Below are 19559 nucleotides of genomic sequence, written 5' to 3' on the forward strand. Positions count from 1 at the left end.
TTTGCTGTTTGTCTCCATTTCTGCATTCCTGGCTTGTGATCTGGTCAAGCTGGGATTCCCCTTGCAACAGATCTGTTTCCCCTGCCCCTCCCCAACTCTGAGCTGCATAGATGTTCTATCCTTATGTTTCTGTTCTTCCTTACAGAATCTGCCTACCTGGCCCTCAGTGGGGCCACCTGTGTGCTTGCCTGGCTCCTGCAGCCTACTCCAGGATTTTTAAGTTTGTCAGCTGACAAAGTTTCCTACAAAAAGATGTTCATCTGTCTGTTAATATATATATGAAAATAATGTGGCCACAGTATGCTTGCTTTACGTCTGTGTGTATATGTGTGCTTGTTTTAAAATCTGTAAAACTTAAAAGTCCAGATTACAACAGCTCTGGAAAAATACAAATACGTGGATAGACGCCATTTTGGTTGAGTTCAGAGCGAAAACCTTAGCGTCATCTTTGATAAGAGTACCCATGTGCACTGGCCCTTTCAAGGATTCCTTCTGCCTCCAATATACTTTGGCTTACTGAAATATCCCTTCTCATCTTTCTGTCGCCACTGACATTGGTGAGCTGTAACTGATTGGGTAAACTATTTTCTAAATTTAACTTACATGTCTAATTTAGATACACCTGACAGATAATGGCATCCTGTCTGATTCTCACGTGCCTTTACAGATCTGAGAGTGTGACCTTTAACAAAAGAGCTTCTTATGATAGAGAGACATTCCATATTCTGCAGAGTCCTTTATCTCCAAAAAGATGCATGATTACACAACTTCCTCCTTTGAATATAACAAAGCCACTCACACACAGAGAGAGCTATTTTTCACCTTATCAGCTGCCCGGACCCTCCTGGAATGGACAACAGTACCCTGGGGAATCGAGCATCCCACCCTGCCCAGACAGGTAGCCCAAATCCTACCCCTACAGGACAATCTGTCAGGCCCCCTGGGCTTGGCAGCTAAAGATAAATACTGCTTCTAAGACTAGGATTTGCCAAAGGCCACGAGAGGCTTGCCTGGGTAGCTGGAAGAGCTGTCTCCCTTCTGCTCATTTACTAATTTTTCTCAGATCTGTTTGATGACATTTGATAAATTAAGGTACTGGTAGTTCATTATTTCATTAATCAAGTTTCCCCCTAAAAATGCAGACAGGTGTGCCTCTTTCCCAGGCTTCATAGTCCAGAATTAACGGGTTTCAGATGTATCTTCAGAGGTTCAAAGTTTCCAGTTTCCTTTAATTGTCTTCTAAAATGTTAATGCCTTTTAACCTAAAGACATAGTTTTTGCTATGACATCAATATGTCAATGAGTCTATTTCCTCTATAGTATCTTCAGCGCCTGAGATTCTCTCTTCTATCTCTTGAATTCTGTTGATTATACTTGTCTTTGTAATTCCCATTCATTTACTTACTGACAGCTGAAGGCTCAAGACAAAAAGGATCATGCAAAGATATTGAGGTTTGGCACTATAAAGAGAGACTATGAAAGGTTATTGGTGAAAGTACAACCCAGTTGCAGCAGAAGACCCCAGCATTTTGGAGATGTCAGTACCATGGTATGATCACCAAGAACAGCAGCAGCAGCAGAGTGGAACCAACTGGACCTTGGCAGACAAACTGTATGTGCTGCAGAGGACAGAGCCAGAGAAGTGACCCAAGCTCTTTGGAGAAGTCCAGAAGATCGAGAGAGTGGATCCAAGACAGTGAACAATTGGAATTTGATTTGGCATTGATTTGATTGTGACCATTGAAGTAAGTTTTTTCCCTCTTTCCTTTATCTGAAGAAAAAATTATTGATTTTGCTATCCTCTTTTCTTGTTAAGAATGTAATTATTTCAGCTTCACTAAGGAGGGGTCTGACACTGCTGTGCAAATATAATTGACCAGTGATTTTCAACCTGTGGATCAAGACCTCTTTGGGGGATCAATTGATACTTTCATGAGGGTTGCATATTAGATATTTGCATCACAATTAGTAATAGGTAGCAAAATTACAATTATGAAGTGGCAATAAAATAATTTTTTTGTTGTGGGGGACCAACATGAGGAACTGTATTAGAGGGTCACAGCATTAGGAAGGTTGAGAATCTTCATAATAGACAATAACAATTTAGTTAAGCTGTGTACCTGTTGATTTCCTAGGTAAAAAGAAAACAGCAACAACAACAAAAACACACTGCTTTATCCTCTCTTCACCCCCAAATACATAACTCTGCAGGTAGAAGCTGGGAGCTAGTGAGGAAAACATCCTTAAAATAGATATGAGCCAGGACATGTGATTATGTGCATAGGATCTCTTTTGTTATTATTCATGAGCCTAAGTTACAAGCTCATTCAGATTTTCGAGCACTGTAGCATCTATGCTATGGGAAGCAAGACACAGGTTATGTCATGAGTAGTCCATATTAAATGTGGACACATTGGCTAAACTGGGTTGAGGGTATTGAGCCAAGTTGCAGAAGCTGCAGTCTGTTGGAGTCCCCCACTGTCTCTGGTGAAGCATACAAATGTATTTTCACAGGGCAGAGGCCTAGTGTAGAATTAATTCCGGCAGAGTGTAAACTGTACAATATCCCTATGAATTCTTCAAGGCTCCAGATGGAGTTGGTGGCTGTCTCAGATAGTGAGACATAATTATAATTTTTTGGTAGATGGCAGAAATAAACTATGTTGTTTTGATTTTTAAGTCAGAGATTCATTCTGTAGACTAGGATGAGCTAGACCTCATGGTAATCCTACTGCCTCAGCCTCCCACAAGCTATGAATATACATATGAACCATGTTAAAGTAGCAATTGGCCTTTTGGAAAAGAGTCCCACATGATCTTTTGTCTAAACTTTCTTCCTCGTTATATGGTATTTCTTAATAAAACAGATGAAAATGAATTCACACAAAGATGACCAAAAGCAGAGGTATTGAAATTTTCCATAGGAGAATACTCAAAGAAGAGAAATGAAATAGTTCCTAAAACTGAAATTCAAGATAAAGCAAACAAACAGCACTCCCCCCCCCCAAAAAAAAATTAGTCTGTTTATTTTCTAATGAGAAAAAGAAAGAAAGCATATAAATTTGGGTATGAGGGAAGTTGGGAAAGGGGAAACCATAACCAGAAAATATTGCATGAAAAAATATATTTTCAATAAAAAAGGAACCATTTATAGTGCTCAAGAAACAAAATAAAACAAGGTTTTGAAACATGACTATTGAAAATATAAACCATATACTTGGGGAGAAAATATTAAATAAAATAGAATATAATAGCATATTCTTGTAAAATTGGACTCAAAAATGTCTGCTAAATCTGTTACACTATCAAATTTTACAAGGATAAGAAAATTGGTTTGTCTTCAAATATCAAGTGACAATTTTTTAGTAAAAGAAAATTTTATATCTGTCACTGATTTAATATCTAGCCAATACTAATATAATAAAATACCAAGACAATCTATATCTATATATGAATGAATAAATAAATAAAGAACATCTGTCTGATATGAGAATTTACATATAATGATATTAATGAATATTTCTCAAATTCATGAAGAGATGGCTCCTTTGGGGACCACCATAATAATAGCAAATTATAACGAAGGGGAAATGTACTAACTTACATCTTACAAATACAGAGTTTAAAAGAGAGAAATCTTAATTCAAGAACACAAAGTAACTTTTAATTGGTTCCAATCTAGTTTCAGACAACACAGATTCTATCGCCCTTTTCACAACTAAAATATTTTCGCAACTAAACTTCATCAAGGGAAACTGAATTTATAAATTCTTGTCCATCCAACTAACATACATATCCTTTATCCTCAGTCCTAGTTGTAAGTAGAGTGGCGATGTCATGTATGATAGGGCTCCATGAATTCCATCCTCAACATGGTCATGGAAAACTGGAACTCCGACGTTCTGAAGTCTTGAAACATACATAATTCCATCATCTCTCAGGACATCATATTGACAGGTGAGGATGTATGTTCGTGGCAAGTGCTGTAAACGGGTATCATCGGCTAATAGGGGCAGTGCTCTGGGGTCCATCAGCGCCGGCAGAGAGTAAGCAGATTTCCCAAGTACAGGCTCAGTGTACTCATGGTCCTTTCTGTACTTGTCAGGAAGAAGAGTGGTCCAGTTCACAAACCTGAAAAGATGCCTGGACTCCAGAGGCATGTGCTGGTTTTTTCTCATGGCCCGTGGAAGTGCCTCGTCCTTGGTGAAAAACAGACTCACGAGCTTTATGGCTATGTCTCTTGTCAGAACTATACCATGTTCGTTGTCTCGATGCGATGGCAAAGAAGTGTCAATCACCTGTAAGCCAGGATAAAGTAAGGCTTGCAACTTGAGTTTATGCTTCACTTCAGGATCAATCTGCACCTGAAAAACAGGATGTCCAATATTCCAAAAGAGAAAATGTAACCGTGACACAGACATGGGAACAAACCTACGCAGAGTGCTGTTATAAACTGTGGTTATGTCAAAAATGTCTATAATACCCTTGATCATTACTAAGTGTCAAACCATTGAAAGAGCATTTTAAAAATTTTTCTTGAGTATATGAGAAAAGATTAGAGAAAAAATAAGGAGGTAGAGTGACAGAAGGCAAAAGGAGGAGAGATATACAAGTATGTTTTTTATCAAATGTAACTAACAGAAATAACACAGTCTTAAAGATGATGGAAAAATTTAAGCATTTAGATTTGTAGAAATTATTCTTGGTAACTGGCAAAGGTGCAGAGGATAAGAGACTGAAATGTTCAGCCCCAAATGGGACATCTGTATAGCCTAGCTCCTCTGACGGTTCAAAAGCAGAAAGATTGTAAGAGCCAGAGATAATCTATGGCTATCTGGAAACTGTCTGGACACAGCAGAAGAGTTGCACATATGAATTCACAGTGCTTGTGTAAACATGTGTAAGACCTGTGCAAACCCAAACCAGACTAAATCCCTGCATGGAGAGAAATGGGCATACTGTCTCACCCTTAGCAGAGTAGTTGTTGACATTTGATAGCTGCTAGGAAAGAGTCAGTTTCCTCTAAGAAGGTAGCCTCTGAATTGCATATGATGCAGTAAATAATCCAATATCCAGGACTATATGAGTCAGACAAATTAGACTCAATGTGTTTTTTTAAAAGAGGAAATAAATTTTGGTGGTTAGGGAGAGGGGTACTTGTCTTGGAGGAGTTAGGGGAGTGGGTTAATATATTCAAAACACATGGCATGGAAATTTTTCAGAGAACTATTTTTTTTTCTTTTTGAAAATGTATTCTTCTCTTACACAATATATCTGGACCACAGTTTCCCTTCTTTCTACTCCTCCTAGGTCCCCCTCCACCTCCTCTCTGCCCCAGGTCAACTCTGTCTCTATTTCCTTTCAGAAAAGCATAGGCATCCAAAAGACAACAACCCAACATGAACAAACAAAATACACCAAGACAAGGCAAAAACCTTCATATTGAGGCTAGACAAGGGAAAGCAAGGGAAGGAAAAAAGTCCCAAGAGAAGGCAAAAGAGTTAGAGACACAGCCACTTCCATTGTTGGGAGTCCTCACACACACACACACACACACACACACACACACACACACACACACACAAAATCACCAAGCTAACAGCCATAGCATGTATATAGAAGACCTGAAGGAGGCCCCATGCTTGCCGCTTCTCAGAGAACTAATTTCTTTTTTAAAGATGAAACCAAGCACACTAATATGCAGTATTATAAAGAAAGGGAGACTCCTCCTTAGCAGGACGGAGATGAGAAGAGAGAAGGAACTATCACTGAGGTCCACAGGCATCCCTTATGATATTCTACAACAGATTTTAGGACAGGCTAAGTATATCTATGTATGGAAAAAGTATCCCCTAAAAACTGTCTTAGCTTGTTTATTGATGTCATGGTAAGAAATCATGTTGAAGTACAGGAAGTAATGGAATAGAAATTAAAGTATAGAAAAAATAGTCAAAGTAATTTTAGTAGAAAATTCACCAAATCTAAGAAAGTAGAAATTTAGTACCCAAAATATCCATAACTAATAGTAATCTTGTATCATGTTATTGTTATAAAGCTAACACAGAACAAAAAGAATTTTTAAGCCTGAAAGTGTGAAATTGCTTACAAAAATGAAGCATACCAAAATTATATCTAATCAAAAACCTATAGGATGTAATAAATCCTTAAATGATCATAATATAATGAGATCGAAACAGTAATAAAAATCATACAAGGAACAAACCCTTAGGATTGAAAATATTTGTCAAATGATCCCATAAACTAGTCTATATTCACCAAAAGTACCTATAAAATAAGAAGGGTAATGATGCTTTCAACGTCATTCTATAAATGATAACAAGCACTGATAACAAAGCTGGATGAGGCCAAAACAAAAAGGGAAATCATAGATCAGTTTCCAAGGTAAACACAGACTTAACAATCCTCAATAACCAAATCAAATTCAACAACACTGGAAAAGATCATATAATAAGATGAAGTTGACTTTATCCAAACAGTGAAAAATTAGTACGACATATATAAATTTAAAAATAAAATTCTGTATGCAAATATAATATGGAACCAAAGCTTAAATAGTTGCAAAAGATGTGAAAATTTTCTTGCAAATCCACCATTCCTTCATGATTAAAAAAGTCTCAAAGAAATTAGGTAAGATAGAGTACATTTGCGAAGAGCTATAGTCAAGAAATCACCAGCCATCAATAAACCAAATGAAAACATTTCCTTTAAAACTACAAGAACCTGTTCTCACCATGCTGCTTTAAATAATAGTGGAAATCTTAACTGGGGAAATAAGAAGGAAAACCATGATTGGGTATCAACTGGAAAGGAAGAAATTTATTTCTGCCTATTTATAGAGGTATATGTACTCAAAAACCTATAAATTGTTGTATGGAAGCTGCTTGTTTATTTCCCAACCTCCCAACAGCCCAGACCCGAAATAATAACACAGAAACTACATTATTTAAATCACTGCTTGACCCATTAGCTCTAGCTTCTTATAGGCTAACTCTTACATCTTAATTTAATCCACCTCCATTAATCTGTAGATCACCACGACGAGGTCGTGGCCTACCAGCAAAGTTTCAGCGTGTTTGTCTCTGGTAGCAGCTCCATGGCTTCTCTCTGATTATGATTTATTTCTCCCAGAAATTCAGTTTAGTTTTCCATGCCTAGCTAAGTTCTGCTCTGCTATAGGTCCAAAGCAGTTTTTTTATTCATGAATGGTAATCACAGCATACAGAGGGAAATCTCACATCAAAAAATGCTCTACCAGAAGGCTCTTAAATGTCATAAAAACTTTTGCCAGAGCAAGAAGAAATAAAATCAACCATCACATTCAGGAACCATGGTACAAAGTTTAATAGCCCCTCATTGTTGTATCCTTCACGCCTGTAAAACTAGGAACACATACAGACAGTCACATTCTACTGCCTGTAAACATTGTATCCTGGTCCCTTTGTACCATGGTGGTGGTGGCCTTTGTGTGCCTTCATAGTTTAACTGGGGAAAATTTTCCTCAGGCATTTTCTTTTTAAATAAACTTGTATGGTGAGCTCAAAACTCTTGATCAGTGTGTTCTTCTCTCAAATCATCTTTTCTATTGCACTAGGAAAGTTCAAATTTTCTCCGCAATGACACTAATCTCTTTAATAACCATAGTTACTTTGTCTGAACTCTCCTTGCCCTCAATTTAACTAGATTAAAGCTTCTTTACTCATCAACTTGTGTATTTTTCACACTTCTGCCTTGCTTTATGCTTGCTTCTACTGTAAGTCTGATGAATGAAGTAAGAAATAATTATGGCACAGTCTAAGTGCTATGCTATCTTAAAGATGCATTTTGCAACCAAATTCACCCATTACTTTTCAATTCAGCATCACTCAAAATCTCAATACAAAGGCAGAAGGCAGCCAGATACTTTGAGAGAAACTAGCACAAATTGCTTTTAATCTGGTTCCCAACAGAGTATGTGTTCCCCGTTGAAGTCGCATGAATACAGTTTTCTTTGTCCTCACTTTGGTTAGAGCTTTTGTCTTCTAAACTCTGCCATTGGCTGTCAGTCACTGCTTCCATCACACTACAGCTTCTCTAGGCCACACTCCTTCCACACAGCAGCTGAAACCATGCGGTCAGGAAGTGGCTTCAGTTCCCAGTGCCGATTTTATATGTTAGTTACTTCTGTTGTTTCTGTAACAAAATGCCTGACAGGAACCATCCAGCGCCCACAGATCCAGTAGAAGCCTAATTCAAACACTACTATATTTTTCTTTGTTAAGAAGGAACGAGAATATCTATAACGTTTCAGTGCCTGAGAAAAGCAGTTCTAGAACCACCCTTTACAAAAGAAAAGGATGGTTGAAATAAAAGTATTCTCAACATGCAGATAGGTCTGTAGATCAATATAACAGCAAATATAAAGCCCAAGTTAGTGCTGTTATGATGAGTTGATGCTTCCCTCAAGCACCATTGTAATTCTGTGGGAACGAATGCTCCTTTTCAAGGCATGATACCAGAAGAACAGGTCTAGCAGAGGAACAAGGAGCTGCAACCATTCCCAGCTGCAGTAGAGCCAGAAATGCCTACCTGCTGAGTCACGGCTGCTGCCAGAGTGCCCCCAGAACTGTCTCCTGAAATAGCAACTCGTGTAGGATCTACTCCATATTTTTTAAGAATTTTGTCCTGAAGAAAATACTTGACTGCCGTGATGCCGTCTTCAAACTGTGCAGGGAAGTGATGCTGAGGAGCTAGCCTGTAGCTGTGAAACAGAGCAGGAGTGTGTTACAGGTCTAGCACATCTAAGGCATGCAATTTAACACCAAATCCTACCGTTCAGCTTTTAAAAACTGGTCCAGGGTTTTCTTCTAATGTCTAATTAAAATGAAAATCAATATAAAGGTATTTGAAATATGTAATTAAGTCAATAATGGATGACATTATGTCTGAAGTTAGCAAATTAATTACTAACCCCATTAGGTTTGAAAGTAAAATTTTTATTTCAAGTGCATTTTATACTGGAGATATTCTATATCTTCCTCTATCTATCTATCTATCTATCTATCTATCTATCTATCTATCTATCTCTGTCTCTCTCTCTCCCTTCCTCCCTCTCCCCTTCCTCCATTCTTCTCTCTCTCTCTGTTTCTCTCTCTCTCTTCCCCCCCCAGTCCTTCATCTCCTATTCTCTCCTTCCCCCTCTCTGTTTCTCTCTCTCTCTCTCTCTCTCTCTCTCTCTCTCTCTCTCCTCATCTTTACTCCTTCCAGTTCTGTCCCTGTCCCCCACCCCCACTCATCCACTCTTTCTTTATTTCTATTCTATTCAGAAAGAACGGGCCTCCCACGGATATCAACAAAACATGGCATGTCAATTGCAGTAAGACTAACCATCTGTCCTCTTATTAGGGCTGGACAAGGCAACTGGATATGAGAAATAGGGTCCCACAAGATGGCAAAAGAGTCATGGACAGTCCCAGTCTCTACTGGAAGGATTCCCACTAAAAGACCAAGCTACACATATGCAGAGGGCCTAGATCAGTCCTGTGCAAGCTCGTGTTCTTAATGTAACTGGCTATGAAAACATCTTGTTCTCTTTTTGTTCTTTAGAATGTCAAAATTTATAAATATATTTAATGTCAAATGTTGGTGTTCCAGTTCCTAGAATATAGTGTAAACTGCCCTAGAAAGTTCTAAAGGATAACTTAGATGTATCTATATACCCAAAAGGTATTTATATTTATTATGACAAACAGGAAATTTAGAACAATGCAAATCATAAGGATTAGATAAAATGTGTAGCAGCACAAACCAGTATCATTACTTGAAAATGAATGTAAAATATTCCAATTACTTCAAATTTTCTACAAATTGAAGGAGACTGTTCACGTATCATAACCTATTCATTAATATATAAATTTTTTCTGGGAATTATAAGAATAATAAACATGTTAGCACCTACTTTCTTTGCAATATTATTATATAATATTAGCAACATTGGATTCTATTTTTATTACTGTGAACCAAGGAGAAGACAAAAGAAAAAAATCCTTTTAAAAATGATGAATTTCAGAGTCAAACTCAGATTCAGAAATCTAGAGTATATTAATATGAGTAAGAAAAATGGTGATCTATCCTAAGATACTCTGGTATGCATGCTTCAAATACAATCAGAGTATAAAGTCACTTTTGAGAGCATGTGTCAAAGATTTCAACTGGTTCCAAACTTTATTGCCTATAACTCTCTAAATAATTATTTTGAACGCAAACATTTTATTCCGAGCCTAAAAATGATCAAATATCCCAAGCATGCAATGATTAATTTGCCCCCTCCCATCTATGTGAAATGAGACACAACTGATACACATAAGATTTAAGCAAAAGAATATCACAAAATGCTCAACTTAGGATATAATTCAACGATTTCCACAATTTAAGGAGAATAGTTTGGACGCTGGACTCCTTTAAGGGGTAGTCTATGCAGCAATTGTGACAGATAATATATAGTAAAACTTAAAAATTACAGTTTAAGCATCGATGTATTATTCAGAAATTGAGTCTATAAGCAGTTAAGACAAAAATCACACTAGTCAAAGAAATATAGTTCTTACTCCATTCCCACAACAACGGCATCAAGTTTGTTTGCAGTCCATCTATTCAGGAAGTCAAAAGCCCTCTGCTCTAAAATGAAGAGAGAAAGGTCATAGTACTCCTTGTAATAAAAAGGTAACAAAAATAATAATAGATTCTTAGACAGGAATCTAAGTTTCCTATACTTTGTTCCATGCATAAGGCCCTAAAACAATTCACCATTCTTGATCTCTCTCTAGAGAGAAAGGGATGATTTGTAAATTGATATTCTAGGCTTGGAACATTCTGGTTTCATCTTGCCCTTCGCTATAAACCACACCATGACCCTTCTCCTACCCCTTTGTAGACTGGTGCACTGTACTTCAGTCTGGAAGATTCAGACAGTAGAAGAAGCTAATTGGTCTTCCTACAGTCAATACAGCTAGGTCTATAATCCAAGATTCTCCTATCAACAGCCAAACATTAGCTCTCAATTTCTCTATTAGAAATAATCATCTTAACATTCATATACATGAACTCTTGGCATATTCTCTCAATTGGATTATAAATTCATGAAGAAGTAATATGATAGATCTCTCTCTTTAAGTACATATGTGTTTGTATATGGATATGTAGGTAGATGAGAGATCATAGATAGATAGATAGATAGATAGATAGATAGATAGATAGATAATTGTTTGCCTAAGATAACAATGTAATACCTTAAAACATTTTCTTTTTTTTTTTGAAGATGTCCCAATATATGGTCCTACAATAATTAGGACATTAACACAAAGTCTAAGGTCATAGTTCCTAACCTATGGGTCACTACCTCCTTATGGTCAAATGGCCTTTTCACAAGGGTCTTATATGAGATATTTACATTATAACAGTAGCAGAATTACAGTTATGCAGTAGCAACAAAAATAATTTAATGTTTAGTGTTACCACAATAAGCTACTGCATTAAAGGGTTGCAGCATTAGGGAGATTGAGAACCACTGGTCTAAGGAAAGGCAAATGGGTTTTTAAAGATCCCTTAGCAAGTTAATGTAAGGCTTAGATGTACAAATAGGACATATTTATTCTCTTGAGTCAGTATCTGCCTTCTGGACTTCATAAATCTTGAATAACTGGGAGAAAACATTTAGAATGCACAAACAATACTTTTCTTTAAAACTATGCCGAGCATGAGGCAGGGAACTGCCTCAAACTATCAGTTTTCAATATACTGAAATCTGTTGCCATTCTTGAGGTGCAAGGAAGCATACTCAATTTTCCTTATTATATTAAAATACTCACTGGGGAATCTTGGCTATTCAAATATTACCTGAGTCTAATATATAAATATTTACATATTATTTTGAAATTTTTATGATTCCATTATATTGTTTCTTTTTTATACTTTACATACAATAGTTTTACATCTATTGTTACAGTCTACCATAGAATTTCTGAAGATTTTATAAAGGCAAATTTTTGATATTTTTACTTTTTATCAGCTGTATATGGCCGTTATTACAAAAGTCAAACAGAGAGTCTGGACTTCATGGTTAGGGTTTGTTACTATTTAGTTCTGTTTTGCTTTAGAGTCAAATTGAACAACTTCCCTATATGTTTTGCTTCTACCGTTAATAATGTTATTAGTAACAAATCACAAACTCCTTCTTGTAGCAAAAGCAAGTGTTTCTCATATGCATCCTGTCAATATTGTAGTTGCTGAAGGTATTATGAACGCCAGGAGAAAACTCCAAAGCAATTGACTTGTCCATGTCATTTTTTAATGTGGTTTATCCCACATGAAAGATGAGATCATCAGGCGATGAAAGGAGACAGAGACAGAGACCCACATTGGAGCACCGGACAGAAATCTCAAGGTCCAAATCAGGAGCAGAAGAAGAGGGAGCACGAGCAAGGAACTCAGGACCGCGAGGGGTGCACCCACACACTGAGACAATGGGGATGTTCTATCGGGAACTCACCAAGGCCAGCTGGCCTGGGTCTGAAAAAGCCTGGGATAAAACCGGACTTGCTGGACATAGCGAACAATGAGGACTACTGAGAACTCAAGAACAATGGCAGTGGGTTCTTGATCCTACTGCACGTACTGGCTTTGGGGGAGCCTAGACAGTTTGGATGCTCACCTTACTAGACCTGGATGGAGGAGGGTGGTCCCTGAACCTCTCACTGGGCAGGGAACCCTGATTGCTCTTTGGGCTGACGAGGGAGGGGAACTTGATTGGGGGAGGGGGAGGGAAATGGGAGGAGGTGGTGGGGAAGAAATAAATAAACGGAAGAAAAAAAAAACCCAAAAAAGAAAGATGAGAATAAAATGCTTCCTGCGGTAAGGGATTGATCTGGGGCTCACTTGCTAGGATGCTATTGCAGCCTCCAGGAAGCACTGTGTGCGAACCCCAGCACTGCATATACCAGGAGTGAGGCGCATGCTTAAATCCCAGCACGCAAGAGGTTGATGGTCATAGATAATAGGTTACCACTAGCTAAGTAGTGAGTTCCAGAGCAGACTGGGATAGATGAGTTCCTATCTCAAAAACAAAAGGAAGCCAGTGTTGATCAGTACAGAGCAAACCTTGCAGTGAAAAACTTTATCGGGTCATTCATCACATATGTGTGTACCTATCATTGTGTTGGATACCGAATATGTACATCTCTATTAAGCATGCCCATATATGTATATTTGAATATGCCAATACTTGTATATTATAAACATGCAACCATTCTCTATCCTTCTATCATGAACTTACTGAAACTTCCGAAACAAAAACCCCCGCCATGAAAATAGATCACAGCCCGTCTTGGGGCTTCCGACTTCCTCTTGGGTAAGTACAGACGCACAGGGATGTTGACAAAGGCTGTATCCATTACTGTGACGTGTTCATCTGAAAGGGGTTGTGTATAGTCCAGACTGATAATCATGGAAATAAACTCTTCATATCTCATAACACCTACATTTTCAAGACTCAGAGCCTATAAAAACAAAACAAAATTAGCAAAATAATTCAGCATTAGATCTGTAATATCAGACAAATGTGAAGAGAATGTTTAGAAGAATAAATGAAAAACAAAACAAATGAATAGAAATAAAGAATTTGTAAAATTATTCTCAAATAATATTATGAAGGTCTTATTAGGTGACCCTTCTGCTTTTGAAAATCTCAGGTGTTTTCAATTAGATATCATTCATAAAAGCATTTCTGCTCACATTTTAAAGCCTTTTTGTATTTATTACTCAATTATAAATTCATAGTAAAAATTATGTCTTATAATCCTTCTAATTTTGAGGGTTGTCATATTTCCATCTAAAGTTATTTTATTTAATTCAATTCTTAAGTATTATCATATGACCATATTATGCGTGATCTGAATTTGATGGATTTTACTCTAAACCATTTTGTTTCCCTAGGCCCATTTCTGTAAAAGCCTTCCTTGATTTAATTGCAGAAAGTTTCCTGTGGTTAAGTGACCAGTTTACCTAGGAACTGGGCAATTTACTTAAGGAACAAATCTTAAAAGCTCCACATCCAACGATACTTTGAATGGTCTTTATTAGTGCACCATTACAGCGTAGGGCTGTTAAAGCTATTCTCTACGTGCCGACAAGGGAAATGTGTGCCCCAAACTGCGACCATACTTGTCAAGTCACTCACAACCCCGAGAAAAGCACCCGTGAACTCACAGAAACTGGAGCAGCAAGCACAGGGACTGCAGGCATCTACACCAAGTCCTCTGCATTTATACTATAAACTGGCTTCCGGTGTAGTGGTTTTAAAGAATTCATGAGGGTGTGAACAAGTGGGTCTCTGGTTCTTGGCCTTCTTTTGGGATCTTTTCTCCTCTGTTGGTTTATCTTGTCCAACTTCTAAGTGATAGTTTTTGTTTAATCTTGTTTAGGGTAAAAGTTAATCGCTGAACTGTCAGTTATACTTGCTCGGAGAGGGAAAACTCGTTTTCTCCAGGGGAGTAGCACCAGGTAAATTGTTCATGCCAGGATAGGCCTCATGTTCAGGAGAAGCTGACCAACACATAATGAACCCCATAGTTTTTTTTGTGTGTGTGTGATTTTATGATTACAGTTTAGTTGGTTTTATGTTTTGTTTTTGTTTTTTTTTTCTCTTTGGGTGTTATTATATTTTGTTTTCTAGGATTTGGAGTTTTATTGCTGTATTGGGTTTGGGGGGGGCTGTTTTATTTCTATTTTATTTGTTTATTTCTTCATTTATGTATGAATGCATGCATTTGTTTATTCTTCTGTCATTCAATGCATCCCAACCACAGATTCCCCTTCCTCCACTCTTCCCAACTTACTCCAGCACTTCTCATCTCTCCCAAATCCACTCCTCTGTTTCCCTTCAGAACAGAGCAGGCCACTCAGGATATTGGGTTTGTTTCTTGAGAAAGAACTTAGAGTTGGGTGGGAGGGAGAAGGAGAAGATGTGGAATAACTTGGTGGAGAAGAAGAATATCAGCAAAACATATTTAAATTTAAAAATTATCTTAAATAATAAAAATATAAAAAAATAAAAAAGAAAACAAACTACTGATCAATGTGTTTTCTGAACTTCATTTATTTTTAAATCCAGGCATTGATAATACTAACAATAAATTTCTTACTGAGCTATATTAGAGTTTAGATGAATCAATATTTTTTAGTGTATATAGCAGTTCATGCTAATATTCAACAAACCTTGCCTCATTATTTAAGTGTTCTTTATATTAATAATTCTGCAAAGGCCCGTGAGATGTCTCCGTAGACAAAGGTAGCTACTCCCAGTCATGAACACCTACAAGGCCCATCTGGGGAATGAGGAGCGCTGACCCTCACTCAGACCATATCCTGTGACCTCTGCACATACCACAGCCTGCCCTTCCCTCCAACACACACATTATCGAATTGACTATTAAAATAGAAAAATAGTTCTTGAGAATTTTCTTGCTTATTGAGTATTATCAAATAGATGACCCGTTAATGTGAGTTCTTGAGAAATAAGTATATTCAGATAATTGTTTATTCAGTAAATTTGCTTTTTAAGTTTAAATTTTAGCAATGGCTTTATTTCTTCTATGCCAACATTTTCTGTATGTAAACTGACACTCAAACATTTTAAGGCTATAACAAGAACTACCAATGCAGAGATTATCAGATGCTATTCTAAAATGCCTGACCTTTAATACACAGAACCATCCCCACAAGTATTTGCAGTTAGCATCCTCACTCTTAAGTTAATTGGTATAATGTACAGTCCAAGAACTTTTTCAAGGTTATATGTGGATATTTTTACAAAACTCTTTCAAAACAACTTACGCCTGCCCAACAATAAACTTATTTTTCAAGGCTGCATTATAACAAGCTTTAGTTTTCAGTTTCCTATGTTTTTTTTTGTTGTTGTTGTTGTTTTTTGTTTTGTTTTTCGAGACAGGGTTTCTCTGTAGCTTTGGTGCCCGTCCCGGAACTACCTCTTGTAGACCAGGCTGGCCTCGAACTCCCAGAGATCCGCCTGCCTCTGCCTCCCAAGTGCTGGGATTAAAGGCTTGCGCCATCACCACTCGGCTCAATTTCCTCTGTTAAAAACCAGTGGTTGTTATTGTCTTTGCGACCTTGACTTCCAGAACCCTGTGCTAAAATTACCAAAGATTTCTACATTTGCTAGGATGAACGTTAATTATACCTTTATTTGGTCTATTGTCATTTTAGAAGTACAGGATAATATTTTATAATGTAAAACACAAAAAGTGTATATTTTCATCATAGATAAGTGACGGCTGGACACATTTGGAGCTGAGAAAGTAACAACAGAGTTTTGCAGTGGGTGTTCTGATAATGAGATGCTGTTGAAAACATGGGTATTTGTCACCCACGGATTTAAACACACGTGAAATAGTCAAAGGAGAAAGTCCAGAGTTTATCTGCAGAGCTGATATGGGCTTGCTCAGGTGTTCTCCCATTTACTTCAGTCAAGGAACCAGAACATTTGACAAAGAGACAGCTGTAGAGAAAGTGGAAGTCTCGTGGGACTAGCTGGAAGACCTAAGACTCAGAGAGCAGCAACTACAAGTAACTCTGTCCTAGAACAGTGTCTCCTGCTCTTCCACCCTGGACTGCCGGATCTTCTATTCATCTCCTAATGTTGCTGCCTTTGATATTTTGCCTCTGTCAACAGAGGGTATTTTTGGAAGGCACCCACTTTGCACATAAAAGAGCACAGATTTGAAACAAGGCAGTTTGGAGCTCAAATTAAAGCTGTTACTCCCTCCCTGTTTGCACTCTTCTGAATATTTTTGTCCTGCTCTATGAGCTGAAATATTTAGAAAACAATGGAGATATATGTATATGCAACTAAAGCATATGTATTGCAGTGCCAAAAATGCCAGCTTCTGATGATAAGGGAACTATTTATACATCCATTATATCCACCCTGCGTCTCCTAAGATAACCCCAGAAATTCGGAAATTTATAATTGAAGGCATACAATAGAAGTGATGGCAATAAGAAAAATGCTGATTTAATATCAAATAAGTGCTATTATCAGTAATTCATATCGTTATACTATAAGATAATTGAGATTGTTTTTTTATCTTAGAACCCACGTGAAAATCAATTTAACAATATTCTTTTGAAAATAGTACTTTTTTCAAAATCGCATCCATAATATTATCAAAGTACTCACAAGTGTTCATTCTTAATCATTGAAAAAATTATATTATTCTTACCATAAGTGTACAAGCTTTAGCAACTGCATCCAAGGCCATTACTTTCCAAGTTTCTTCAATGTTGTCGGGTATAGGTGTATAAATATAAGATAAAAAGCTAACACAAAACAGCCCCAAACAGAGAGTTTTGAATCCCATGGTATCCCGCCTCTTCACAATGCAGAGATTAAAATATTTCCATAAACGTTGAATAAAAAGCCAAAGGATGAGTGCAGACTGGAAACCCTCTCGGGTGATCCAACCATTCTCACAGCGTGAGAATGATTCTCAACTCAAACCTACAGTATCAGTCCTAACTTGTTAGCAAATCCACAAACTCTGAAGCAGATGTTGAAATTCATCAGGTCAGGTACCTATTATTAACATGCAATTAAAATTCCCTAAAGTGTTCCTTCATTCTGTGACACCAAGATCAGCAGAAAGCAGAATCAATACGAGCACTGGATAATTCTTGAAGTTATCTTTTGGGGTTACAATGTTTTTTATAAGAGGTTTATAGAAGGCTACTTGATATCCAGTAAAAATATAGGCTAATATTATTACTAAGGATTATTACCTATGCTAACAGACACTACCTAGTGTGAACAAGCTTTAGATTGAAAGGGGTAGAGGGTGTGGAGACTTATTCAAGCTCCATCACTCAGCAAGCTAGAATTTCAAACCTAGACCAGAATTACCAGAAAGTTCAGGACAAGTTTTTCAGCAAACATTCTGGTTTTTAGAAGGTTGCATAATTTGATGATTTGAATTTATGAATCAACACGACTTGAATTAGCTGAACAGAGTGATATTATATTATACCCGGGTGTGCCTGGAAAGGTGTTTCCAGAACATTGATGTTTTAGTTGGTAGCATGACTCACAGTTGTGGGTGGTTATCATCTGATGTATTGAAAGTACTTAAGACCTTGATGAAGATACCCACTGAAGCATCTTACCTGAGCTCATGGGAGCTCACCCAATCCAGCCTGACTGCAGGGGAGCCAGCTTAAGACCAAACTAGGCACATATGGTTGTGTCTGGGGCAGAATGTGGGGCCACTGGCAGTGGGACCAGGATTTATATGACTTACCCCATTCTCTTTGGAGGGATACGTTTCTCAGTCTAGGTAGAGTGGGGAGGGTCTTGGTCCTACCTCAAAGCAATGTGGCTAGACTTTATTGAATTCCCATGGAAAGCCATATTCTCTCTGAGGAGTGGACAGAGGGTGGGATGGAGAGGAAGGTGGAGAAAGTGGGACGAGGGGAGGACGTGGGAACTGAGGTTGGTATGTTCAATGAGAAAAGATACATTTTTAAAAAAATTAAATTAATTAATTTAAAAAAGAAAGAGCAAATAGGAGAAAAATGTAAAGAAAGCATTATTTCACTCCTTTTTCTCTCTTCTTGAGCATGTCTTGTTTTAACTCTAATAGTATTAACGTTGCTTCCACCTGCTGTTCCTGTCTTGAGCTTGTCACCTTTAATCCATGTATTTGAGAATGTTTCCACCCAGTTCCTGTTTTTAAGTCCCCCTCACCCTGAAGCTCTCAATCTCCTTATGTCGTTAGTTTTGAGCCCGGTGAACTTCCTGATGTAATTCATGTATCCTGTGAGTAATAATTATTTGTTCTCTTTGAATTAAGTGGTGCCATCCAATCTCAGGAAACCTGCCTACATACACCTCCACACTTCAACAAAGGATTCTGTCCACATGCTCACTCCTCTGCCTTTTGCTACCTGTGGGCTAATTGAAAGACCATATACCTGAAGGACACTCCATTACTGTTGTCCCTGTGAAATTTATTTCTCCTCTTTTCCTAGGATCATTAAGTAAATAACCCTGTTTTACTTGTCTTTCATTTAGAAAAATCACATAAGAACTCTTGATTTCCTGTCCTTGGATGTCAACGTTTCTGGCTATTCGTATGTAAGAATTACAGTCTTACACCACAGCCCCTGTCCTTTGAGTCCTCAGGACTTTAAGCTTGTCCTGACTTACATCAGTGGCATCCCTTGTTCTCCAACATGTAAATAGAAGACTGCAGAACTTTGCTTCTACAACAACATCAGTCAGTCCAAGTATTTTATATAGACCCTTGCTTTATATGGGGGTGTGTTTCATGTATTAGAAGCCGACAGCTTGTCTTCTACAGAAGTATCTTCTTCAATCATGAGACCAAGCTAACCTTTCTTCCCTAAGTTATTTGTTAGATGCTCTATAACAGCAACAAGAAAAGGAGTTAACACAAGGCTCCCTTATCAGACAGTGAATCCCATTTTTGTTTTGG

General features: G+C 37.6%; 1 protein-coding gene across 1 annotated transcript; it reads right to left on the bottom strand.

The window, feature by feature from the left end:
- Positions 1 to 3761: 3761 nt before the first annotated feature.
- Positions 3762 to 17429, bottom strand: LOC121452978 (arylacetamide deacetylase-like 2). The gene is made up of 5 exons (XM_041659465.1): positions 17292 to 17429; positions 13328 to 13550; positions 10605 to 10674; positions 8587 to 8758; positions 3762 to 4364 (listed from the first exon to the last, which is right to left on the bottom strand). The coding sequence occupies exons 1-5, from the start codon at positions 17427 to 17429 to the stop codon at positions 3762 to 3764; spliced, it is 1206 nt and encodes a 401-aa protein (XP_041515399.1).
- Positions 17430 to 19559: the final 2130 nt, after the last annotated feature.

The sequence above is a fragment of the Microtus oregoni genome, unplaced genomic scaffold (assembly GCF_018167655.1).
Source record: "Microtus oregoni isolate MIOR12 unplaced genomic scaffold, Mior012 000010F_ref0000083, whole genome shotgun sequence".
Lineage (NCBI taxonomy): Eukaryota > Metazoa > Chordata > Mammalia > Rodentia > Cricetidae > Microtus > Microtus oregoni.

Excerpts from the sequence above, each read along its gene's own strand:
- LOC121452978 (XM_041659465.1), bottom strand. The coding sequence starts at position 17,429 with ATGGGATTCAAAACTCTCTGTTTGGGGCTGTTTTGTGTTAGCTTTTTA. Across the intron at positions 13,551-17,291 it reads CTAAAGCTTGTACACTTATG|GCTCTGAGTCTTGAAAATGT; the intron begins GTAAGAATAATA and ends TTGTTTTTATAG. Across the intron at positions 8,759-10,604 it reads GCCGTTGTTGTGGGAATGGA|CTACAGGCTAGCTCCTCAGC; the intron begins GTAAGAACTATA and ends TCTGTTTCACAG.